The following is a 26,307-nucleotide window of genomic DNA, read 5'->3' on the forward strand; positions in this document are numbered from 1 at the left end:
TTATATCTCAATACACTTGACTTTAAAAACTAGATTGAGAAAAGGTGATTTCATTCCCTAAAGAGGCAAAAATCAATGTATGTATGGATGTTAATATGAGCGTTATAAAATGAAAATTACAGTCGAGCAGTAAAGGAAGATACTAATTAACAGTAATTGCCTTTTCCTGGTTGGAAAGACCGAAAGCCAAGCTGACATTAGGCCCAGTAGGGCCAGAGCAGCACGTGGGGACACGTGGTCCCTCCTACTGCACAGGTGGGTTCCTGCCCCGGGGCGGGGGCGGGGACTCAGGCCTGCCTGTCTGGGGGTGGGGCCTCGGGAGCGCTGGGCTTTGAGAGAGGTCTGCGGGTGCTCAAGCCCTGGAGTCCGGAGACGGTGGAGACAGTGAGTGTGGTCCTTCTCCTCTCCGCCCGCCCCCAGACCAGGCCCTGTGCCCGAAACTCTGCTCCCTCTACCTCCCACAGTCGCCCCCAGCAGGGAGCTCCGGCTCTAGGCCACCCCTCTGCCCCGGGGCTCCCCCACCTCCACGCTGGGCTCAGCGCCCTGGCTTTTCAGCTGCCTTTTCTCCCTCCCGGCAGTGGCCACCCCGCGCGACGCTGAGATCCGGAAGGACGTGCAGGTGCCAGCAGCAGGGCCAGTGGTTGCGGTGGAGCTTCGGCTGAGTGCAGACTTTAGGCCTTTGGAAGCCCGGCCTGGCCCGCCAGGATTCCTGGGGTGGGGGCAGGGCCACTTCCGGGCTTGGAGCTTTACAGGGAGCAAAGGCCGGCCAGGCCTCAGTGGGTTGGAGTGGGGTTGGTGGGGTGCAGGGGGCCTTACCCCAGTGGACACCAGCTCTTCTTTCCCCACCCCTCACCCCACCTTTGGCCCCTGGGTCAGACCTACTATGGGCAGGTGCTGAAGAAATCAGCAGACTTGCAGACCAATGCCTGTGTCACTGCAGCCAGGCCGGTCCCCCAGCACATCCGGGAAGCCCTGCAGAATGTACACGAGGAAGTATCCTTGAGGTAAAGTGCTCTGTGCTGCCTCCATGAAGACCCCAGACAGCAGCTTTCTCAAAAGATAGTGATGCCAGGTCACTAGAATTAACCTGCCTCCTCCAGTCCATGGGGCTTGCCTTATCTGTCATAAAATCGGTAAAGCTCGCACTGATTATCTTACTGCTCTGTTGAAGAACATCCAGTGACACCCCCTCACCTCCCAGCTCCAAACACCCCCCCCCCACCAACCCCCACAACGCACAACCCTTTACTCACAGGATACATTCACACTCCTTTGACCTGACATTCCAACCTGTTCAGTTTGGCCCTACCTTCCTAACCAGTCTTGGCTCCCTCCAATGCCCTGGACTACTCTAGGCCGACCTTTCCTTTCCTCTTACCATCAACACAGCCAAGATGATTTCTGCCTGCCCGGCGTGCTGTTATCAATCTGGAATGCTTTCTGAATCCCGCCTGTCCAACACCTCACTGATGTCCTACCTACTTTGCCAAGCTGTCGTCAGTCCTTGAGCACTGCTTCCCTAAACCACTATAGCACTTACTTCCTGTGCCACTGTTTTTCAGTAAATCATAGAAAATGTTCTCTGTGTTTGTGTTTTACCTCCCCCATTAAATACACTTGTCTTACCTTTCTTCTTCAGTAATGAGCTTGTCCTGGACCTGCATTAGATGCTCAGTTAGTGCCTAACAAATATTTTAGTTGGTTTATTTGTTACTACCTGGAATGGTGCCCATCAATTCAATGGTAACAAAGCAGTGATAGTCAGCCTTCATGGAGCTTCCAGTGTATTGGGGGAGACTAAACACCAGAAGAGAAATTGAATGAGTGATGGAAGGAAAGGAGGGAGGGAAGGAGGAAGGATTTATAAGATTTAGTGGTTCCATGTCTTCTAGTTTCTAGAGGGAAAATAATAGACAACGTGTATATATTTTCTATTTTCCAGGTATTATGGCTGTGGTCTGGTCATCCCTGAGTGTCTGGAAAACTGCTGGATTTTGGACCTGGGTAGTGGAAGTGGCAGAGATTGCTATGCTCTTAGTCAGCTGGTTGGTGAGAAGGGACATGTCACTGGAATAGACATGACAGAAGGTCAGGTGAGGCGATTTCAGGGATACTGCTGCTGCTAAGTCGCTTCAGTCGTGTCCGATCTGTGTGACCCGAGACGGCAGCCCTCCAGGCTCCCCCGTCCCTGGGATTCTCCAGGCAAGAACACTGGAGTGGGTTGCCATTTTTAGAGATGAAGTTGTTTCCTTGTTATGTGTCAAGGATAATTTAAGAGAGATGCTAAATGCAATGCTCATTTCTGCCATTATTGCTTCCTGACTTGGAAGCTGAGAACTTTGAGGTTTAGGGGCCTCTCTGGGAGAAGGGAGTCAGAGGTTTGATCTGATATAGGAGTTTCATGATGTCTGAATGGAGTTTGATCTTTTCCTTCTTTCTACCATTTATCCTGAAAGATTTTCTTCATTCAAATAAAACCCATGTATTAGACAGGGGGTTTATGCTTCATTGAATTGTCCTATGTTGTAGTAAATTCTCCTTGCCCAGATGAACCTTGTTTACTTACTTAAAATAGTCTGGGGGGAGTATATTCCATTAGTAATAGGAAATGTTAGGAAAATATTAGTGCATTCAAAAATGTTGATTATCAAATCTATTTTTTTCCTTCCTGTAGGTGGAAGTAGCTAACAAGTACATTGAATATCACATGGAAAAATATGGGTTCCAGGCACCCAATGTGACTTTTATTCATGGCTACATAGAAAAGTTGGAAGAGGCTGGAATCAAGAATGAGAGTTATGATATTGTTATGTAGGTCTGCATCCTTACTGTTGTGAATATAGTCCATTTATGATTGAACACACAAACATCACCACTTTTTGTTGAATGGATTCTCATTTAGGGGCTTAAAGTAAACTTAGGCTGGCTTAACAAAAGGATGGAGCTAGCCTGAAGCACTTGTAGTCCACTAGCCACCTAACACACTAGCCTAAGAGAGAACAGATTTTAAGCTGAACCGTGGTTTATGAATGTGCCCAAAAGACCAGCAAGACTCCTGAGTCTGCTTGTATAATGTACATTGATCTGTTATTTTTAATATTATTTTCATGGGAAATGATAAGATTCTGTGTTTCTGTTTTTCCTCCGAGTTGTCAAATCATGCCCAAGTGACAGCCTTAATAAAGCTGCCTTTGAGGAGCTCAACCTATTTACATGTGGTGTAAGAAATGCCTTGAACAGTAGGCGTCTGGTCCCAGATCATTTTGTTGCATGGCCAACATCATGCCTCAGAATTTTTTCTGCACACTTAAACTTGCTAACAGTTTATTGAGATTCTAAACATTCTATCGCCCTTATCTTGGGACAGAGTTGAGTGTGAGGAAGAGAGGAGGGAGGTGGGAAAAATGGTGTAGCTTTGAGAAAATGGTGGGAACCACCTTTAGGGACTAAAAGGATTTGAGGGTGTCTTAGTAGTCTGAAGGTGTGCTTGACATTCTCTCTGTTCTTTTTTAGATCCAATTGTGCCATTAACCTTGTACCTGATAAACAGCGAGTGCTGCAGGAGGTATATCGAGTGTTAAAGGTGAGGAGAAGAGGGAGACAGGCTGTCTTTGAACATCAGTGAGAACACATGGAATCTGTCCTGTCCTTGTCCCCTTGAGCTGAGAGCTCCAACTCTTAATTTATCCATTAAATTAGAAAGAGTGGCAAAAAGGGGGTGACTGGAATACCTGAGATATGAATTTATTTCCCTCTCAGGTTGCAAAAGGTGATAAATCTGAGAGTCACGATTGAGATTGAATATGTTAAAATTTGCTTTTTTGACTGTTTTTCCTCCTTGCTTCTGTAGAGGAGCCTAGAATAGCATCTGCAGAGCTGCGGGGACCTTTGGACTGACTCCTAAGGTTATTTTGAATATGCTCTCCTAGCATGGACAGTGTTTCTCAGTGCTCCTTATTTTGTACCCATCAGTATTCCATTATCTTTGGGAAGTTACAGAAGGTGAATCTTTTACACTAACTACTGTCTTAAAGGAAAATTTGCAGGCACTCCACACCCTCTATATGTATCATGAGATGTGTATCTTCATGATAGAAGATTCTGAGATTCTTGGTTTATATTACTGTTACAGAGATCAGGGGCTTTTGTCTGCAATTCAGGAGACCCAGGTTTAAACGATCCCTGGGTTGGGAAGATCCCCTGGAAAAGGGAATGGATACCCAATTCAGTATTCTTGCCTGGAGAATTCCATGGGCGGAGGAGTCTGGCAGGCTACAATCCATGGGGTTGAAAAGAGTTGGACACTATGCAGAAATGATTTAACAGTGTCTTAATTAGTATGCCATTATATAGACCAGTTCATTACTTTCACCAGGGTGTACTTGTAGAAGGTAGAGACATTACTGTAGAATCTAGACCTCCATGCTCTTGAAATTAGCTAAATAAAATCTTAAAATTCCTGATAACTCATATGCCTGAAATTTTAAGGACGTTTTAAAAAGATAATGTGTTATTACAAAAATAAATAACAGTGTTACAAAAGTTATATAATTTTTAAGGAAGGAGACTTTATGAGTACCGTTTACGTCTGTTCTGTGAAAGCCTGGTCTGCTTTGCTTCAGATTGATTAAGTTTGTAAAGTTATTTTATTAGCTATTAGCTGACCAATCCCAAAGAAAGGCAGTGCCAAAGAATGCTCAAACTACCGCTCAACTGCACTCATCTCACATGCTAGTAAAGTAATTAATGCTCAAAATTCTCCATGCCAGGCTTCAGCAATACGTGAACCGTGAACTTCCTGATGTTCAAGCTGGTTTTAGAAAAGGCAGAGGAACCAGAGATCAAATTGCCAACATCCGCTGGATCATGGAAAAAGCAAGAGAGTTCCAGAAAAACATCTGTTTCTGCTTTATTGACTATGCCAAAGCCTTTGACTGTGTGGATCACAATAAACTGTGGAAAATTCTGAAAGAGATGGGAATACCAGACTACCTGACCTGCCTCTTGAGAAACCTATATGCAGGTCAGGAAGCAACAGTTAGAACTGGACATGGAACAACAGACTGGTTCCAAATAGGAAAAGGAGTACGTCAAGGCTGTATATTGTCACCCTGCTTATTTAACTTCTATGCAGAGTACATCATGAGAAACGCTGGGCTGGGCTGGAAGAAGCACAAGCTGGAATCAAGATTGCCGGAAGAAATATCAATAACCTCAGATGTGCAGATGACACCACCCTTATGGCAGAAAGTGAAGAGGAACTAAAAAGCCTCTTGATGAAAGTGAAAGAGGAGAGTGAAAAAGTTGGCTTAAAGCTCAACATTCAGGAAACAAAGATCATGGCATCTGGTTCCATCACTTCATGGGAAATAGATGGGGAAACAGTGGAAACAGTGGCTGACTTTATTTTTGGGGTCTCCAAAATCACGGCAGATGGTGACTATAGCCATGAAATTAAAAGATGCTTACTCCTTGGAAGGAAAGTTATAGCATATTGAAAAGCAGAGACATTCCTTTGCCAACAAAGGTCTGTCTAGTCAAGGCTATGGTTTTTCCTGTGGTCATGTATGGATGTGAGAGTTGGACTGTGAAGAAAGCTGAGCACCAAAGAATTGATGCTTTTGAACTGTGGTGTTAGAGAATACTCTTGAGAGTCCCTTGGACTGCAAGGAGGTCCAACTAGTCCATCCTAAAGGAGATCAGTCCTGGGTGTTCATTGGAAGGACTGATGCTAAAGCTGAAACTCCAATACTTTGGCCACCTCATGCGAAGAGTTGACTCATTGGGAAAGACCCTGATGCTGGGAGGGATTGGGGGCAGGAGGAGAAGGGGACAACAGAGGATGAGATGGTTGGATGGCATCACTGACTCAATGGACATGAGTTTGGGTGAACTGCGGGAGTTGGTGATGGACAGGGAGATTCATGGGGTCTCAAAGAGTCGGACACTGAGGGACTGAACTGACTGACTGAGGCACTGAAAAAAAATCTTGGCAGTTTGCTATTGATTGTAACTAGAGAGGGAGCAAGTAGTTATTTGTTCAAAAAGGGTCAACTCAGGAACTTCTGTTGTTTTTTTAAAACTTGATTTTATCCCCTCATGCCTTTCTTTGCTATCAGGGACTAATGTAATCTTTAACCTTGTTTGGATTAATTCTGTTTCAGCATGGTGGGGAGCTATATTTCAGTGACGTCTATGTTAGCCTTGAATTGCCAGAAGAAATCAGGACACACAAAGTTTTATGGGGTAGGTGTTTGTGTTTTGTTTTGTTTTGTTTTGAGGCAGATACTTGTTCAAGTACAGCATTCCATCCTGCTGATGTCCAGGGTGAGGCTTTGTGCTGTGGGAACACATGCCTTTAGGTAACAGGCTTAGGTTCTTTTCCTCCTCTGACACTCAACTCTGATAAGACCTTGGGCAATTTAATTACTCTCTTTGAGTCATGACTTCCTAACTATAAAATGTAGGTAATAATTCAGTCTGCCTCATAAGGCTGTCATGAAGATTGAATGGGATAATGTGTGTGAAAAATTCTTTTAAAAGCTCTAGTGTGGAAATGACGCCAGTTGCTCCAGAGATGATGCGTCCTTAATTCCCTGTATTTTCACCATTATTCTGTTGCTGATCCCTTGAGTGTCATTTTCATGGAGTTTCTGGACATTGAGGAGATAAATGGCATGTGTTTGGTCAGTCTGGCTATGAAATCAAAAGTTCTTTTAAAATAAATTATGTTAACTTTTTTCTTTCATACAATTATATTGTACAGCTGAACCATATTTTATTTGGCCATTTCTTTCTTGGTAATGATTTAGTTTGTTTCTAATTTGTTGATGTAATGAACTTGAAAACTATAAATGCCTTATGAACGTTAATAGTACTTACTGTTCTAGTAGCAGATTGTTATAAGGTTAATCTGGAACTAAGAGGCAGTGTTGTAATTTTTCTTGTATATTTTTACTCACATAACATAGTGTTTTTCAGAATGTGACCTAATATATGCATGAATATTATGATTGATAGAACCATTAGCTAGCATATCCAGCCTTCACTTTGATTTTCTAGACCTTGGGGGACTCTCAGGTTCTTCTATTTTTCTAGGACCTGTGTTCTAAGTAATACCATAGCCTAATCAATTATACCAGAAGAATAACTCCCTAATATCTAGTTGTATTGGTTGATCTGTGATTTTTCTTTTTTTAGGTGAGTGCCTGGGTGGTGCTTTATACTGGAAGGACCTTTCTATCCTTGCCAAAAAAGTTGGGTTCTGCCCTCCACGTTTGGTCACTGCCAATTTCATTACAGTTCAAAACAAGGAGCTGGAAAATGTGATCGGTAAGAAACAGTGGCAGGGACTGTTATAACTCCAACCTGAATGGTTCTGATTTGGTGATTAGCAAGTATCTCCTCAGTGAGTCTCACTGAAGGAGACTGTGTCATCTGGAAATCTCTATCTTATCTCCCCTTTAATGGCAGCTTCCCAAAGTTTGGTGTTTATCCTCTGAGCCACCAGGGAAGCCCCCCAAAGTTTGGTGTTTAATAAAGCACTTTGAAGGTATTCAATAAATAGAGTCATGTGCCCAGAAAGATGATTGATGGCATGCAAAGAAGATACCATCTTTATAATATTTAAGTCTTCATCTATTGAGCAGACCAATAACCATTGCAGTGCTGGAGACAAACCATGAGTATATTCTGTTTTTAGGCGACTGCCGTTTTGTTTCTGCAACATTTCGCCTCTTCAAACTCCCTAAGACAGGACCAACCCAAAAATGCCAAGTTATTTACAATGGAGGAATCAGAGGACATGAAAAAGAACTAATATTTGATGCAAATTTCACATTTAAGGTAACTAAAGATTTCCATGACTTCCAGCATTCTTCCTCTTCTTACTTTGCTCCACAAACCTTTGCTTAATCTTGCATTGCTTCTCACTTTTCTGGTCTTGGTATATGTGTATGTGTCTGTGTGTCTGTCTATATACACACAAACAAATACACACACATACTTGTGGGCTTCCCTGGTGACTCAGTGGTAAGAATCTGCCTGCAATGTAGGAGGCCCAGGTTCGAGCCCTGGGTCAAGAAGATCCCCTGGAGAAGAAAATGCCAACTGACTCCAGTATTCTTGCCTGGGAAATCCCATGGACAGAGGAGCCTGGTGGGCTACAGCCCACGGTGTCAAAAAAGAGTCAGACACGACTTAGTGACTAAATAATAACAAATATATATATATATTATATATATATATATATATTTTTTTTTTTTTTGCTAAACCATTAAAATGTAAGTTGCAGATATCATGACATTTTACCTTTAAATATTTCAGCATACATCTCCTAAGAATAGAATGTTCTCTTACGTAACCAAATATCATTACCTTAAAAACTTTTCTATGAAACGTCATTCATGCATCAGAGTCATGGTATTATAAAGATGGAAAACTGTGAGAGTACTGAGCAACAATATTTCAGTTGTTTAATTGTTTTGGGACTAAGGAATTGTTAGTGTTTAATGATGACACTGATATTGCTACTACTCTTTTTCGAGTAGGCTTTGTTTTTTCAAAACAGGTAAGTACAGGCTTTGGAACTAGACAGCTGGTTTCAAATTCTAGTTCTGTCATTTATTTATTACTTGAGTAAACTTGAATATGCCACCAAAATTGTTTGAGAAACAGTTTGCTCCACTGTAAAAGTAGGGATAATAATAATACTATGTGGCAGATTTTCTATAAAGATTAGCAATACTGTAGTAAAACATTGGTACTGGGAACTCAGTAAATAGAAGATACAGTCATTGTTTGTTTCAAAGGTGGAAGAACTTAACTGTTTCCCTACTCTGATGTTTTGGTCTAGATAGCATTTTCCGATTTCTTAAATACTCCTGGTGCCACAGAGCCATTAATGCTTTTTCACTGATACACTGCCATTTGCCTGCTCAGTAGAGCCACAGAATCAGTAAAACCATCACTCTGGTCTAGTGGCTTTCCAAAAAACATTTCTAATGGCAGAATTATTTTTTATTGAGACATAGTTGGCACATAACTCTATATTAACTTTAGGTATAAAACACAGTGATTTAAAATTTGTATATATTGCAAAATGATCATCCAGTAAGTCTACAGTTAATGTCCATTACCATACGTAGTTACAAATTTTTTTTTTCTTATGATGAGAAATTTTGGGATCTTTCTCAGCTACTCTCAGATATATAAAACAGTATCATTAACTACAGTCACTGTGCTATACATTACAGCCTCATGAGTTATTTATTTTATAACTGAGAGTTTGTATCTTTTCACCCCCATCAGCCAATCTGCCTACCCTCTACTTGCCCCCAGAATTTTTTTTTTTTTTTTTCAGCAAAAGCAGGCAGATTCTTTACCAACTGAGCTATCAGGGAGGCCCACAATTTTATTTAAAAGACCAATACTTAACTATGTGTAGGTCCTTGCCTTATGTAACCCCAGTATCTGAAGGGATACAAGCAGAATTTATTGGACAGGAGCAGAGACTGGACAGCTCAGAATCTCCTGTGTTAACTCCTGGTTCCCAAGGCGTGGACCCTTTACGCATGTCCCAGGCACACTGGGACTCAAGGAAACACACCAGAAAAGCCATTAGTCCAAAGACCTTATTTTAGCAACAAATAAGGTGAAACTCAGAGAGCAGTGGTTTTCTACATTTGCTTCTGAGCAGAAACTAGACACTGGAGCGATGAGTGTCCTTTTTTTTTTTTGGTGTTGCCACCAAAGGAAAACTAATAATGACACTGGTCAATTCCATGGAGAAATAAGCATGAAGCTACTAGCAGCAGGGTCTGAACGTGAGAAAATACTATGTCAAAAGGTGTGGTCTTTTATCGTGAGATACTTCTTGATAGTAGTAGATAGAAGAACCCTTCAGGGTGTTTTTCTTCTATTCAGACGAGAGTGGCATCTCTAAGAATGTCTTTCATGCTTCCCTTCAGAAAGATGAAGCTGTTGAAGTAGATGAAGAAACAGTGGCTATCTTGAAGAATTCACGATTTGCCCAAGATTTTCTGATCGGGCCAGATGGAGAGAAGTTGCCAACATGTGGAGCCTATACTGCTTTAGAAGTAAAGGTTGGCTTGGCTTTTAATTCCCTAACCTCCAACGGAGAACCATTTAAAAAATTGTTATGATCACCACAGACTGCTAAAGAAACAAATCATTATTCTTTTAGTTGGCCATCATAACTTATTTCTAGTATTTTTGTACCTATAAAATGATTTAACTTCATTTTTCCAATGCTGACTTGGTACTTCCATCAATGGACTTTGAAGCATCCACGAACCCCTTAAAATTGTATGTGTATTTTCTTGGGAAAGAGTCTGTTACTTTCATCAGGTTTCCAAAGAGGTACAGATACAAAAAAGATTAAGAGCTACCTTGGGAAAAAATTATGCAAAGTATACATATATACATACACCTTTTAATGTGGGCTTCTGTGGTGGCTCAGCAGTAAAGAATCCACTGCCAATGCAGGAGATACAAGAGACGTGGGTTCAATCCCTGGGTCAGGAAGATCCCCTGGAGAAGGAAATGGCAACCCACTCCAGTATTCTTGCCTGGGGAATCTCACCAACAGAGGAGCCTGGAGGGCTACAGTCCATGGGGTCGCAAGGAATTGGACACAACTTAGTGACAAAACAGCAACAGACCTTTTTATATGAATAGTCAGAAAGATGGTACCAGCCTACATGCCTGCCTGCAATGTATGAGAATACCTTTTCCCTGTATCCTTACTAATATGGCTATTACTTTTTAAAAAAGATGATGGTTGGCTGGCATCATCAACTCAATGGACATGAGTTTGAGCAAACTCCAGGAGATAGTGAAGGACAGGGAAGCCTGGCATGCTACAGTTCATGGGATCACAAGGAGTCAGACATGACTGAGTGACTGAACAACAACTTAAAAAAAATCTTTGTTTATCTGATAAGCAGAATATAATTTGCTTGTTTTACATACATTGAACTTTTTGGTTATGTTTATTGACTATTTACATTTCATCTATTGTGAACTTCCTTTGTAATATAAGAGTGTTTATTATTATGTTGCAAATTTTTTCTCTTTTATCTTTTCATTTGCTTTTTTTGTTGTTGTGCCACATGGCATGTTGGACCTTCGTTCCCTGGGCAGGCATTGAACCCATGCCCCTTGCAGTGGAAGCGTAGAGTCTTAACAACTGGACCACAGGGGAGTTCCCCTTTTTATTTGCTTTTTCTCCTGAATAGATGTTTTCAGTTTTTATGCAGTCATTTCCTTTATGGTATCTGGCTCTGGTGTTACCATTAGAGAGATCTGTTCTATGTGAACCTTATAAATTTACTTGTTTTCTTTTAGTGCTTTTTAAAACTTGAGGTAGAATTTGCATAATATAAAATTCACTATTTTAACCAATTTTTTTAACCATTTTAATCTGTACAGTTTAGTAGCTTTTAGTCTGTTTATAATGTCGTACAACCATTACCACTGTCTAGTTCCAGAAAGCTTTCGTCATCCCCCAGAGTAAATCCTATTCCCATTAAGCACTCATCCCCAGTCCTCCTCTCCCCCATCCCTGGCAGTAACTAATCTGTTTTCTTGTCTCTGGATTTGCTTTTTCTGGACATTTCATAAAAGTGGAATCATACAATACTTTGTGACCTTCTCTGTCTGGCTTCTTTTACTTAATGTAATGTTTTCAGGGTTTATCCATATAGCAGTATTTCATCCCTTTTCATAGCTGGATAATAGTCCCTTATATGGCTATACCACAGTTTTTTCTTTTTAGCCCATTCATCAGTTGAGAGATGTTTAGGTTGTTTCCACTTTTTGGCTATTGTAATGTTGCTGTGACTATGCATGTATATGTGCCTCATGTACTTGTTTGAGTGGTTGTTTTGAATCCTTTTGGGTCTGTATCTGGGAGTGGAATTGTTGGGTCATGTGGTAATTCTCCATTTAACTTTTTGAAGTCACCAAACTGTGTCCTACAGTGGCTCCGCCATTTTACAATCCTCCCAGCAATGTGCAAGGGTTCCCATTTCTCTGCATCCTTGCCAGCAGTTGTTATTTTCTGTTTTGATTGTAGCCATCTTCGTTAGTGTGAAGTATTTGAGCCAGTATTGCAGCATATTCTAAAATGAATATTTTCTAAAATATCTTAGATTCTTATTTAAAAATTATTCTAGTAACTGAAATATTGGTGTAGCATTTTTAACAGCATTTTATCACAAGTTATCTCCAGTCACCTCTCACAACCTCCCTATGAAGAAGGTGGATAGGGAGTGGTAACAGATAGTGGCATCTTTCTCTTATTTATTTTTACCTTTCCCCCATTCATGCTCTCATAATTATTAATCCATTTGTTAATTTATAATATTCTATTATTTAGAACAGGCTTAGTGATGGATTTCAAGTCTTTTTTGTCTGACAGAACTTCTAACCTGCACCAGAGTCCTGCCCAGCAAAATAAGCTACTGCTCTTTCTGGGGCAGGATGGTGGGGTGTATGTACACGATAGGCTAAGTACACATCTCGGCTCTGCCACCTATGTGTAATCTTGGATTCCTTACCTAAACTCCTCAAACCCTCTGTTTCCTCATGTTTAATGGCAAGATAATAATCCCTTTTCTCCTCAGATTGTAAAAGTCAAATGGAATGATACATGTAAATGTTAGGCGATGCCTGGCAAGTAATAACATACCCAAGAAACAGAGGTGGTTATGGTTGTGGATTTGTATTTGCTAAGATTCTTGGTCCAACTAAAGACTAAGATCCAACCAGTCCATCCTAAAGGATATCAGTCCTGGGTGTTCATTGGGAGGTCTGATGTTGAAGCTGAAACTCTAATACTTTGGCCACCTGATGTGAAGAGCTGACTCATCGGAAAACACCCTGATGCTGGGAAAGATTGAGGGCAGGAGGAGAAGAGGACGACAGAGGATGAGATGGTTGGATGGCATCACTGACCCAATGGACATGGGTTTGAGTGGACTCTGGGAGTTGGTGATGGACAGGGAGGCCTGGCATGCTGCGGTTCTTGGGGTCGCAAAGAGTTGGACACGACTGAGCAACTGAACTGAACTGAACTGAAGATTCTGGGTATCTTGGAACTGTGTTCTGTGTGTTTGAATTCTGACCCTCTTTGCAGGATTCTTTCATCATTCTCTCATGTACCCTTTCTCCTGGCTCAGAATTTCTATAATCTTCAAAAATTTTACTTTTCTGCTCTTTATATTTTGTAGAAATTTTCGATGCATGGGGCAAAAACATTGATACACAAGTAACTCTTGTGCCTTTTCCTCCACCTTTTGTTACCTTGCAGTCTTTTTTTTTTTCTTCCCTCAGTGCTTGTGGGATCTTAGTTCCTGAACCAGAAATTGAACCCCGGGCTCCAGCAGTGAGCACTGAATCCTGGCCTCTGGACTGCCAGGGAATTCCCAAGCAGTCTTTTTTTATTTGGCCACGCTGGGTCTTTGTTGCTCCGCACAGGCTTTCTCTAGTTGCGGCGAGGGGGGCTACTCTGGTTTGGTGCGTGGTCTTCTCGTGTTGGGGAGCACAGGCTGGAAGGTACATGGGCTTCAGCAGTTGCAGCTCCCAGGCTCTAGAGTGTGGGCTCAGTAGTTGTGGTGCATGGGCATAGTTGCTCCGAGGCATGTGGGATCTTCCTGGATCAGGGATCAAACCCATGGCCCTGCAGTGGCGGGTGGACTCTTATCCACCAGGGAAGTCCCCAAGCAGTCTTTTAAGAGTGAAGCTTATTAGGGAATTCCCTGGTGGCATAATCTGAGCTAAGTGTAGAAGCCATCGCTAGAGGTAAAAAGTGATTTTATTTATTTATTTTTTGCTTTATTTGATTCTTGAGCACTCTGCTTTTGAAGGAAAAAGAACTTTAGAGGGAAAAGTAGAGAAATTTGAATTCTGACTTTTCAGTCCATTGCATTTCATGAATGTGTTACTGGTCTTTTGAAATTCTTGGTCGTTCACTGATAACAAAATCTTCCTGGTCAAAATCAGTGTTTATCTGGAAATACTTTCATCATTCTATTCTCCTTTACTTGGTTTCCTGAATCCTGGTTCTGAAGGCTGCCAGAGAATTAGTTACAAGTAAACAGAATCTTTCCCCCAGCCCACTCTGGGGGCGTTTGCTTGTTAGATGCGTTTGCTTCTGCAGGAGAGAATTTTCTGGCAGCAGAGCTCTCCAGCACCTCATGTGCAGGAGGATGCCTGACCTCTGGTTGGAATGCAGCTTTCTACGTGTTTGAACTGGTTTGTCAAAACCATCTCCCATCTCTCACCTTGCTTCTTTCAGCCTGCGGGCGTGCCGTCAGTTCCATGTCTGAAATGGGACTAATTGACACTGAAGGAAGATTTGAAGAATGAAGCAGCTGTGTGTCCTAGAAATACAACCTTGGGCTTTCGGAGGAGGACGTTCTTATCTTTTTTATGGAAGACCTTTGTGATAGATTCCTGGGAACCACAAGCAGGAGGCATGTGGGGAATTGCTCGTATTTCTGTCATCCTATCCGTTGGCGCAGTAGAAGAATCAAAGTACTGCTTCTTTCTGGGACTTGACTCCATAATGACTGTTTTTGAGAGTCCTCGTTTTTCTTTCTTCTCCTCCTCCTCCTCCTTTAATCCTGACAAGCAAAGTGTATTTTGCTATTTAAAAGAACTATTAAAACCCTGCAGCATCTATAGTGATGCAGATAGGATGTGTGCTATGTCCTGTCTTGCTCTAGTTAATAGTCGTGGGAGTAATCACATGACAACAGTTGTTGCTGTTGTTCAGTCGCTGAGTTGTGTCTGACTCTTTGCCACCCCATGGACTGCAGCACGCCAGGCTTCCGTGTCTTTCACTATCTCCACGCCAGGCTTCCGTGTCTTTCGCTATCTCCCAGAGTTTGCTCATACTCATGTCCACTGAGTCAGTGATGCCATCCAGCCATCTCACCCTCTCTTGCCGCCTTCTTCTCCTGTCCTCAGTCTTTCCCAGCATCAGGGTCTTTCCCCATGAATTGGCTCTTCAAATCAGGTAGCCAAAGAATTGGAGCTTCAGCTTCAGCATCCATCCTTCCAATGAATATTCAGGATTGACTGACTACCTTTAGGATTGACTTGTTTGATCTTGCTGTCCTGGGAACTCTCAACAGTCTTCTCCAGCACCACACTTTGAAAGCATCAACACTTCAGCACTCAGCCTTCTTTATGGTCCAACTCGCGCATCCATACATGACTACTGGAAAAACTATAACTTGGACTGTACAGACCACTGTTGGCAAAGTGCTGTCTCTGCTTTTTAATACACTGTCTAGGTTTGTCATAGCTTTTCTCCTAAGGAGCAAGCGTCTTCTAATTTCATGGCTGCAGTCGCCGTCTACAGTGATTTTGGTTGTAGTCTAGAGGACCTAATCTTTATCAAACAGTTAATATGTTGAAGGCATCTCATCATTTAGTCCTCATAATACTCCTTTTCTTCATTTTACAAATGAAGAAACAGGCTCAGAGAGATTAATTTGCTGATCCAAGGTCACACAGCTAGAAAGGAGTAAATCTGAACCCACATGTATTTCTGGAGCTGACATTCTTAACCAGTATGCTGCAGTAGCTCTCCATATCTATACTGTTCACACAAGCACAGTTAGTGCTGGAAAGGACTGCTTGTCAGGGTGTCCCACCTTCTAGTTCCTTCAAGTTTTGAGAGCTTTTTGGTCTGGTTGCAGACATTTGGAAGTGGTACTGATATTACTTGTACATCTTTCTGTTTGCTGCCGCCGCCACTGCCGCTAAGTTGCTTCAGTCGTGTCCGACTCTGTGCGACCCCGGATATGGCAGCCCACCAGGCTCCCCCGTCCCTGGGATTCCGCAGGCAAGAACACTAGAATGGGTTGCCATTTCCTTCTCCAATCTTTCTGTTTGCAGTTATAAACAAATAACTTGTTTGTAACTTGTAGGTTGCAGTCCACCAACAAATAATAAGAGTGTAAGATCAATGGCACCCCACTCTAGTACTTTTGCCTAGAAAATCCCGTGGACGGAGGAGCCTGGTAGGCTGCAGTCCATGGGGTCGCTAGAGTCGGACACGACTGAGTGACTTCACTTTCACTTTTCACCTTCCTGCATTGGAGAAGGAAATGGCAACCCACTCCAGTGTTCTTGCCTGGAGAATCCCAGGGACGGGGGAGCCTGGTGGGCTACCGTCTATGGGGTCGCACAGAGTTGGACACGACTGAAGCGACTTAGCAGCAGTAGCAGCAAGATCATGTTTAATGAATTCACTTTCATTAATAAGGTGGCTTGTGCATATTCTTGATGTGCAGTCTTGTGCCTGGATTTTCTCTGACTATTGAGACTGCTGGTAGAGGTATCTCATTAGAAGGTGAAAGGAGGAGAAATAAAGACTGCTGTCTTGTCTTTTGAAAGTTCCACTTACTCTGCCCTGAAATCTTACTGGTTGTGGTTGGCAATCTCAACATCTGAATATCAGCAATTGCTAATGAGGGCCCTGGTATCTGGGACTTCCCTTCTTCTCTTGCACACGTTTCTAGAGATTAGAGTAAGAGAAGGGAAGATCCAGCATGTCAGTAGCTCAGTTCTAAAAAGGTAAAAGGCACAAACAAATGGGAATCCCATGGAATAAAGCAAATCAACTCTTCTGGCCCAAAAGGGACCTTTCAGAAGCTTTAAATGAAGTTTACCTTGAAAATAGCGATAACTTGATTAGAAACTTCAGGAAAAGACAGCCACCTTGATAAGTGAGTCACTGATGCTGCTCCCGGACCCCACAGAACTGTACAATTTTGTCCTCCTTGTAGGAAATAAGCGTTAAGTCCAGCTGAAATGTTAGTGTCTGTCAAAACATCTTTAACGTATCCTTTCGTCTTGGTTTGTCTTTTGACAGGATGTGATCACAGATCCATTTGAGCTTGCAGGGAGGTCCGACAGTGCGGAGTCCAGAAGTTCCCCTGCTGTTGGTGGCTGCTGCAGTACAAAGAAATGCTCCTAAAACAACAGCTGACCAGATGACAGTGGGCAGGAGGTGAAAGAATGAGTTACACATGTCTTAACCCACCCTTTCCCATAGCCCATACCATACGAAAGAGCAAGTGGCAGAAGTCCACTGATCTCTAGATAAAAATAAATGAGTTATCTTTACAAAGTATTAAAGGTTTACATCAAAATCACGTAAAGACCCGTTAAGCCGGTTTCCTCTTACCTGATTCTGGTGCCACCTGGTGGCCAGAAATGGAACTGAGCAGCAGTCTGAAAGCTTGGCCCATGGGCAAGGAAGGCTTTAGAAAAGAGAGTTGGCTGAGTCTCAGGGAAAACATTTTCCTTCTGACCCACATAGAACCTTTTCGACTTTTCACCATGTGTGCTCATTAAACAAAACTCCTACTGAAATCATTCGAATCATGCCAAAAGATTGCCAAATCAAATTTGGTAGGAGTGCTCTGGAGATAATGGTCTTTTATATCAGTTTTTTTCCTCCAATGTGCAGTTGAATGAAGAAAAAACCCAAGTGTTAATTTTTTTGACTTCAGTTTACCCTAACATAAGACAACATGGTAACCATATGCAGTAAATCTTAACCAGATCAGGAAAACAGTTTGATACTTTTTAAAAGACAAACTAGATGTAAAAATGGTGGGTTTTCTTTTCCTTTATAAAATGCCCTAATTAAACCTGTAGGAAAGTATTAGGTTTAGTCCTAGTTTCCATAGTTAAAGAAGATTGAGGGATTCTTCTCTCCTCAATCTTCAAGGATGGTTGAAGATTTCAAGGATGGTTGTGTCACACGAGTGTATGTTCCTTGGTTCTTTGTCTCGTCACAACAAAGATTTGGAGCGATGGACATTAAAGCCCTCGGCACGTCACAACTCTTGGGTCTTGGACAAACCGTGTTATAGCTCTTAGGCAAATCAGTGTTACAGCTCTATTTTATTTAGAAGATAGCAGGAGAATCCATCCTCAAAGCGTGAGGGCATGCCAACCCAAAGACTCGAAGAGAAGAGAGTGGAGGAGTGCGCAGGGGGGTGGGGGAGAGAGAGAGAGAGTGAGAAAGGAGAGACAGAAAGAGCGCATGCACGTAGGAGAGAGGGAGTCCGTGAGAAAGCGCTTTGGCTCCTCCTTTTATATGTTTTTTCCTCCACCTGGGCCTGCCCTATGCAAATTGGGCTTAGCCAGGAGTGCTGTTTGTCCTGCCTGAAGTCTTCACTCTGGTCCTCGGACCTTCCTTTGACCTTCCTTGTCTTTTAGCCACTGCCATTTTGGACTCCTTTTCCCTATTCTACCTACCTAACATTCTCCCCTCAAGAGATGAGAGGCCCAATTCTTTGGGAATAGGGGCGTCGAGGTCTTTCAGGCTACTTCCTGTTGAACTGGGATGGTGAGGGGTATTGGGCCTCCCCCTCTTGCTAGTCTCAATCCTCAGAGTCCTTATAGTGGTGTCCAAGGGTGTGTGATATTTTCCGTGGTCAGCTGTAGTTTTATATCTTTGTTGAACTGGCACTGCATGTTGTAGCTGGTTGACCTGGGCAGAGATAAGACAGGTTAGACAATTGACAGTACATGGAATAAGCATAAGCATCATCAGTATAGCATAACAAGGAGTAGTAGGGACATTGGTCAATTTTAAATTCACATCGCCAGGATGGCTCAAGTCCCTCCTTGTTCAGGGATCAGAAGATCTATCTCCTGTCTGTTTTGGAGTACAGTCTCTGTCAAGCTGTGTTGGCTCTTTAGAGTTATCCTGAGAAATTTTATCCCCAGAAACCAGATTTTGGGGGTGTTCATTAGAATGGCACTCATTGGTAGTTCTGAATAGGTATCTGAGATCTCCCAGGGACTCACAGGTGTATTGAGTGTCCTCTTCTGTTTTCTTCCATGGCTTGACTCGTGAGTAGTGAATCCAGGAGTCATGTCCTGGTACCTTGACTGCTGTGGGGGTAGAAAATATTACAGGGTAAGGGCCCTTCCATGTGGGCTGGAGTTGAGCCTTTGGGGACCCATCTTTCCAGACTTTAATTAGGGCTTGAGTTCCTGGAGCATATAGTGGTGACTCCTTAGAATCTTTTGGGTCCTGGTTCATACCCCACAAGCGTATATCCTGTTGGAATTGCCCAATGGTCATGGTATAAGACTGGAGGGTCTGAACCTCTGGATCAGGTTCACCTGATCTGATCTGATCTAGGAAGAGGTCATTGACATAAACAAAAGGTCTCCCATATAGCATCTCATAAGGACTAAGACCAACCTGTCCCTTAGGGGCAATGTGGGTGCGGAGGAGAGCTATTGTTGGTAAAGCCTCCTTCCATCCCAGGGAGGTCTCCTGGGTTATCTTTTTTATCGCTGATTTTAAGAATTGATTGGCTCTTTCTACTTTTCCTGAAGATTGAGGCCTCCATGCACAATGGAGATAATAAGTAATGCCCAATGCTTTCGAGACCCCTTGGGTGACCTTAGAAGTAAATGATGTCCCATTGTCACTTTGTAATGACCTGGGCAGACCAAATTTTGGAATGATTTCATGGAGCAGTTTTTTTACCACCTCCTCAGCCGTCTAAGTCTGGGTGGGAAAGCCTTCAATCCATCCTGTGACTGTATCTATCATAACTAATAGGTATTTATACCCTTGAGAAACTGGCATCTGGGTGAAGTCCATCTGCCAGTCCTCTCCTGGGTAGGCCTCACGTCGTTGGACGGGCTGGGCCAGCTGGGGTCTTCGAGCTCCTTGGGGGTTGTTTAATTGGCAAGTAGGACAAGAGGAGACCACCTGTCTTATCGTTGTTTGGAGGCCTGTTCCTCTGAAGGATCTTTCTAGTAATCTTTGGAGGGCCTTTCCTCCTAAATGAGTAGTGGCATGTAAGGAGTTAACCAACTTCCATTGGAGGTTCCCAGGCAGAAAAAGGAGTCCCTCCTTTTGGAACCACCCCATATGATCTTCTTGAAAGCCCTCGCTCTTAGCTTTAAGAGTCTCACCTTCAGTATATGAAGGAGTTTCTGGCAAATTAGTCTGTGGAACTAAGGTGGCAATCCCTATTAGGTCATGGTTCTGTAATGCTCTCCTAGCTGCCTGATCAGCTGCTTGGTTCCCTCGTGCCACTTCCGTGCTCCCTTTTTGGTGTCCTTTACAGTGGGAGACTGAAACCTCAGTGGGCAGATGGACTGCCTCCAAGAGTCAAAGAATCTGATCACCATATTTGATTGGGGACCCTCGGGTGGTCAAGTGGCCCCTTTCTTTCCAAATAGCCGCATGTGCATGTAGCACCAGAAAGGCATACTTGGAGTCAGTGTAAATGGCTACTCTTTTTCCTCTTCCCAGCTCTAAAGCTCGAGCCAGGGCTATGAGCCCAGCTAATTGGGCTGAAGTACCTGGTGGCAGAGGCTTAGCCTCTATGGTCTCAAAATTGGAGACTACTGCATACCCGGCTCTTTTTCCATCCAAGACAAAGCTGCTTCCATCAGTGTACCAGATTTCCTCAGGATTGGTCAGAGGATCTTCTGACAATCCCTCTCTGGGTTTTGTCCAGTGGTCCAAGGTTTCTAGACAAGAGTGAAAGGGGAGAGAGCCCTCGGGGGTAGGTAGGAGGGTGGCTGGGTTAAGAACCACACAAGGGGATATAGTGAGGCCTGGATTTTCCATCAGCATTACTTGATATCTGAGGATTCTTGATCAGACATCCATAAATGGCCTCTCCCATTTAGGAGTTGTTTACTTGGTGGCTGGTAAAAATAGTTAGTTTGCCCCCAAAGGAGAGCTTTGAAGCATCTTCTATCATGATTGCAATAGCTGCAAGATTTCGAAGGCAGGGGGGCCAACCTCGGGTAGTTGGATCCAGCCTCTTGGATAAGTATGCTACAGGCTGGGGCTCAGATCCCAACCTTTGAGTTAACACTCCCGAGGCTATTCCCTCTCTTTCATGGACATAAAGTTGGAATGCTTTTTCTGGGTCTGGCAACCTCAAGGCAGGTGCCTGAGTTAAGGCCTGTTTTAGTGTAGCCTCTGCCTCCTTTTGAGGAGTTCCCCACATGAGTGGGATTGAATCATCTTGTCCCTTTAAGCTTTCATATAAGGGTTGGGCAATTAGACCGTAGTTGGGTATCCAGATTCTACAATAACCAGTTAGCCCCAGGAAAGCTCGCAATTGTTTTTGAGTCGTGGGGGAGGGCAACTGGAGGATTCCTTGTACCTGATCAGAGGACAGCCTCCTGGACCTGTGTGTAATCTGAACTCCCAGGTAAGTGACCTTTGTCTCGACCATCTGTGCCTTAGCACGGGAGACTTTATATCCCCTTTCTGCCAAGAAGTTTAGAACCTGAATTGCATGTTGTTGGGCACTTTTCTTGTCTGGAGAGCAGATTAGTAGGTCATCTATGTATTGTAATATTTTCCCATTAGGTCCCAGGTCCAGATCTCGGAGATCCCGGCTAAGGGCCTGTCCAAACAGGTGGGGCCTATCTCTGAACCCCTGAGGTAATACTGTCCAAGTCATCTGTTGGTGTTTTTCTCCTGGGGCTTCCCACTCAAAGGCAAAAAGGTATTGGGATTCTTTAGCCAGTGGTATGCAAAAAAAAAAAATGCATCTTTGAGATCCAAGACTGTAAACTACTTGGCACTGGGTGGGATTTCTCCCAAGATTACATAGGGATTGGGTACTGTGGGATGGAGGGGGACTACAGCTTCATTTATGATCCAGAGATCTTGAACCATTTGCCAGGTTCCGTCTTTTTTCTTTACTGAGAGGATTGGGGTGTTACATGGCGAACTGGTGGGGACCAATAGCCCACAAGCAAGGAATTTATTTATTAAAGGCTGTAGTCCCTCCAGAGCCTCTCTTTTGAGAGGATGTTGTTTTCGGTTAGGAAACTGAGTGGGATATCGGAGGACAATGATGACCTGTTCAGCTTGGTGGGCTCGTCCAGGAATCCCCTGGTCCCACACCTGGGGGTTAATTTTGTCTTCCCATAGTTTTTGGTCCCTCTCTATTAAAGGTGTAATGGGTTCTTCAGTAGTAATGAGGAGCTGTAGAGCTCTAGGGGCTGAAAAAGTTCCCATCACAAGGGTGGTCCCCAGTTTAATGAGTAGGACACTCAGGGACCACCAGAAACTGGTGGGAAAATATTTGTCCATCCCAGCAACAAAGAAGTGCTCGGGTGAATCTTTTAGTAGTTGCTTTTCCTGCAGCACCCAAAATGGTACAGGTTTGGGAGGAGAAGGCTCCGGAGTAGGAGATCAAGACAGAGTAGGTAGCCCCCGTGTCAACTAAGAAATTCTCAGACCTACCTGCCACATCCAGTTGCACCCTTGGCTCCAGCCCCGTGATGGTTATCTGTGACAGGTGGGCTGGCTGGAGTGGGCCGCTTCAGTCCTCTTGAACCATCATGAAGGTAGGCTTGGCCTTTGACCTTGAGGCTCTTGGGTCCCAAGGGCAGAGTGCTGCCCAATGTCCCAGTTGATGGCATTTGTGGCAGGCCATTCTCAGAGACTTGTCACAGTTTGGACACTCTTTGGCCCAATGCTCCGCCTGTCTACAGATCAGGCATTTGTCTCGTGCCTTATCCCTCAAGCACTTGGGGTTTGCCATAGGGCTTCTCTGGAGGGCGGCCAGCATCTGGGCATGCCTTTCTTTCTCTCCTCCTGGGCCTTGGCCTGCTTCTCCTGTTCTCTGTTATAAAAGGTATTGGTGGCTGTCTGGACCATCTCATCTAAAGAGGCAGCAGGGTCCTGCTGTTGTAGCTGCTGTAACTTAACTCTGATATCTGATGCACATTGGGACAGGAATTTGTCCTTTAAAATCATCCGTCCCTCATAAGAGTCTAAGTCCAGGTTGGTAAACTTTTGGAGGGCCTCTTTTAGCCTCTCCAGAAAGGCAGTGGGGTTCTCATTGGGCTCCTGAGTTGTTGCTGAGACCCAGGCATAGCTAATTACTTTTTGTTGGACTGCTTTCAGTCCTGCCTTCACACCGATTAGAAAATGATCTCTTTCCCAGATGTGCTCAGGGTCATTATAATTCCAATTAGGATCGGAGGAGGGGACTGCAGTTTCCCCTACTGGGTATCTATCACTGGACATGTGAAGCCCTGTTGCATACCTCTGGGCTTCCTTTAAGACCCTGGTATGTTCAGGATCAGATCAAGTTTGACTAAATATGACCATGATGTCTTTCCACGTCAAGTCAAAGGCAAAGGTAATAATGTTGGAAGGTATCTATATATTTGCCTGGGTCATCTGTATAGCTTCCCAGGTCTTGTTTGATCTGCCTTAGTTCTAAGAGGGAGAAGGGCTTATGGACCCAGGTTGGTCCAAATTCTCCTCCAGTTTCAACTAAGGGACATACTCAAGCTGGCTTTTGTGGAGGGGGTGCTCCCGGATATGGGGGCACATTTGGGTACGAGGAAGGAGCACCAGGCAACTCGGGAGCTGTGGGAGGTGAGCCTTCGCGAGGGGGTTCCTTTTCTTGGTTGCCTGTGCCTAACACCATTTGCCTAGTGGGCTCACTTTTAGGGCATACTACAATCCCATACTTAAGACAGAGTTCCTTCATATTGCTTAGTCGGAAGAAAATTTGGACATAGGGATCTCGGTCCATTTCCCTTGTCTTTTGCAGAATAATTCTAATTGCAGGATGATATTGTAATTTAAAGTTCCATCCTCAGGCCAGTGTTCCTCGTCCCCCAGTGGATACTGGGGCCATGCAGCAGCACAAAAGAATTTCAAACGACTTCTCCTTAGGGCTAGAGGGTCGAACAGCTTCCAGTTATCAAGGATACATCTCAAGGGCGTCTGCCAGGAAAGACAGTCATGACAGGGAGAAAAGAAAAAGACCTCTTTTGATTTTTATGGGTGGACTTCCTTAGGGGTGAGTCTTTCTAAAGCTTATCCTACCCAGAACTGTTGCAACCTGAGAGCCAGGCGTCCCCAGGTCAGGGTGCAGATCCCCACACAGGCTGAGGTGTGACAGCCTCCTAGAGATCGAATCCTTGGGCAGGTCGAGGTGTGACGGCCTCCTGAGAATTGGGTCCCTGGGCAGGTCGAGGCGTGATGACCTCCTGGGACCCCTGGGACTAGAGGATCCCCAAGCAGGTTGAGGCATGACAACCTTTTGAAGACCGATCCCTGAGCAGGTCAAGGCGTGATGACCTCCTGGGATCCCCCAGACTGGAGTTTGGGCGTCCCCAAGATCTCCAGTGTGACCAGTGTTCGGTAGGATTAGGGGCTTGGATATTATAGAGTATTTCCCTCCCACGGCCAGGTATTTTATGGTTGTCTTTCCAAAAGATTGTAGAGGCAACCTGTGGGTCTGGATGGGGCTCAGGAAAAGAGCATGAAACAGGAGGGAAGGGGGCAGAGCACAACCTTTGAAAGAATGACATAGCACAAGGGTATAATGTAAACCAATTAAAATCAATTGGGTCCAAGATGACAAGTCAAATTCAAGTAAACCTTAATCCCCGATCTATAAGCCAACAGACACACCCAGAGGTGGCAGGACAGCTCCAAGGCATGGTCAAAAGAGGGAGGAGTGGGTGGTTCCCCAATGGCTGGGATGATCCTCTCACTCATTAGTATATGAATCCCACCCCCTCACAAAACCTGGAGAAGGCAATGGCACCCCACTCCAGTACTCTTGCCTGGAAAATCCCATGAACGGAGGAGCCTGGAGGGCTGCAGGCCATGGGGTCGCTGGGAGTCGGACACAACTGAGCGACTTCACTTTCACTTTTCAGTTTCATGCACTGGAGAAGGAAATGGCAGCCCACTCCAGTGTTCTTGCCTGGAGAAACCCAGGGATGGGGGAGCCTGGTGGGCTGCCGTCTATGGGGTCGCGGACACGACTGACACGACTTAGCAGCAGTAGCAGCAAAAGCTAGCCAGGCCTAATACCATGGCCCCAGCCCTTGCCCTCGGCAATGGTTCACACCCTGAAGAGTGGCTTCTCTCCAGATCCTAACAAATCCACCTTTTATCGCTTTGTCTCTCATTGAATTTTTGCAATGAGACATCGGAGCCTGAGTTTCATTAGTTTAGGCTGGGCTTGAGTCCTGGGAGAGAGCTGAAGGACAGGAGGAAAAAGCAGTGGGAAAAACGTGCCAAGGAATCCCCTTCATAGCCTGCCGGAAATTTTGCTAAATATCTGACCGGTGCTCACAGTTTCATTGGTCTGATCCTTGGCACAGAGAAGAGAAAGGACAGAAGAACCCCGCCCCACCCCTCCACCCACACCGGCTTGTGTAACAGTTACTGGGGCTCAGCAGATAGTGCCTTTGGGACATGCTGAGGAGTAGCCTCTCCAGAGTCCCTCAATTGTGCCCCCTGCCACCTGCCTGTTCGCGGGAGGTTCGAGGAAACAAGAGATTGTAAAGGTCCCTCCAGCCATAGGAGCGAGGACCTCTTACCTTAACCAGAGGTCTTCTGGAATCTGAGACTGGGCCGCATGAGCTTTCTGTTGAGTTCGTTTTTCACTGTCATGGTTTCCAGCACCAAGGGCCTTCCCCTGCGATGGGTTTCTTCGCCTTCCACTTCTAGTGCGGGAGCTTCGCTGAGTTGGGCTCCTGCTGTGCTTGGCCTCTTCTGCCCGGAGGTTGTTTCAGCCAGGTTAAACCCGAGTCACGGCACCATAAATGTCACGCAAGTGTATGTTCCTCGGTTCTTTGTCTCGTCACAACAAAGATTTGGAGCGACGGACATTAAAGCCTTCGGCGCGTCACAGCTCTCAGGTCTTGGACAAACCATGTTATAGCTGTTAGACAAATCAAGTGTTACAGCTCTATTTTATTTAGATGATAGCAGGAGAATCCATCCTCAAAGCGTGAGGGCATGCCAACCCAAAGACTTAAAGAGAAGAGAGTGGAGGCGTGCATGCTGGTGGGGGGCGGGGAGGGGGGTAGAGAGAGAGAGAGAGAGAGGGAGAGAGAGAAAGAGCAAGAGAGTCCGTGAGAAAGCGCTTTGGCTCCTCCTTTTATATGTTTTTTCCTCCACCTGGGCCTGCCCTATGCAAATTGGGCTTAGCTAGGAGTGCTGTTTGTTCTGCCTGAAGTCTTCACTCTGGTCCTCGGACCTTCCTTTGACCTTCCTTGTCTTTTAGCCACCGCCATTTTGGACTCCTTTTTCCTATTCTACCTACCTAACAGTTGCATCATTAGAAATTAAGAACCTTAAGGGAAGTTTCAAGAATGATTAGATCAATTGAAGACCACTTTTACTTGAAGACTTTGTTAGGGGCAGAACGTGTAAGTCATATATAAGTCACGGCCCTGGTCATTAGGAGCTGATGGTTCAGTTTTTAAATAACAACC

The 26,307-nt window shown here is 44.3% G+C and overlaps 1 protein-coding gene and 1 long non-coding RNA gene across 3 annotated transcripts; one reads left to right on the plus strand and one right to left on the minus strand.

The window, feature by feature from the left end:
• The first annotated feature begins 268 nt into the window (after positions 1-268).
• Positions 269-17,192, plus strand: AS3MT (arsenite methyltransferase). Of its 2 annotated transcripts, XM_006067770.3 has the most exons (11): positions 269-384; positions 579-619; positions 877-1,004; positions 1,943-2,093; positions 2,675-2,811; positions 3,514-3,583; positions 6,165-6,246; positions 7,201-7,332; positions 7,703-7,845; positions 9,969-10,103; positions 16,910-17,192. In XM_006067770.3, coding segments are annotated over exons 1-11 (1,125 nt in total). In that variant the 5' UTR covers positions 269-383; the 3' UTR covers positions 17,015-17,192. The 2 variants fall into 2 exon arrangements, with proteins under 2 accessions (XP_006067832.2, XP_025129725.2); XM_025273940.2 differs by lacking the exon at positions 9,969-10,103.
• A 6,418-nt stretch (positions 17,193-23,610) lies between these two features.
• On the minus strand, positions 23,611-25,594 carry LOC123331309. Its single transcript, XR_006547862.1, has 2 exons — positions 25,408-25,594; positions 23,611-23,794 (listed from the first exon to the last, which is right to left on the minus strand). It is a non-coding gene; the product is annotated as an uncharacterized LOC123331309 (long non-coding RNA).
• Between the last annotated feature and the right edge of the window lie 713 nt (positions 25,595-26,307).

The sequence above is a fragment of the Bubalus bubalis genome, chromosome 23 (genome assembly GCF_019923935.1).
Source record: "Bubalus bubalis isolate 160015118507 breed Murrah chromosome 23, NDDB_SH_1, whole genome shotgun sequence".
NCBI lineage: Eukaryota > Metazoa > Chordata > Mammalia > Artiodactyla > Bovidae > Bubalus > Bubalus bubalis.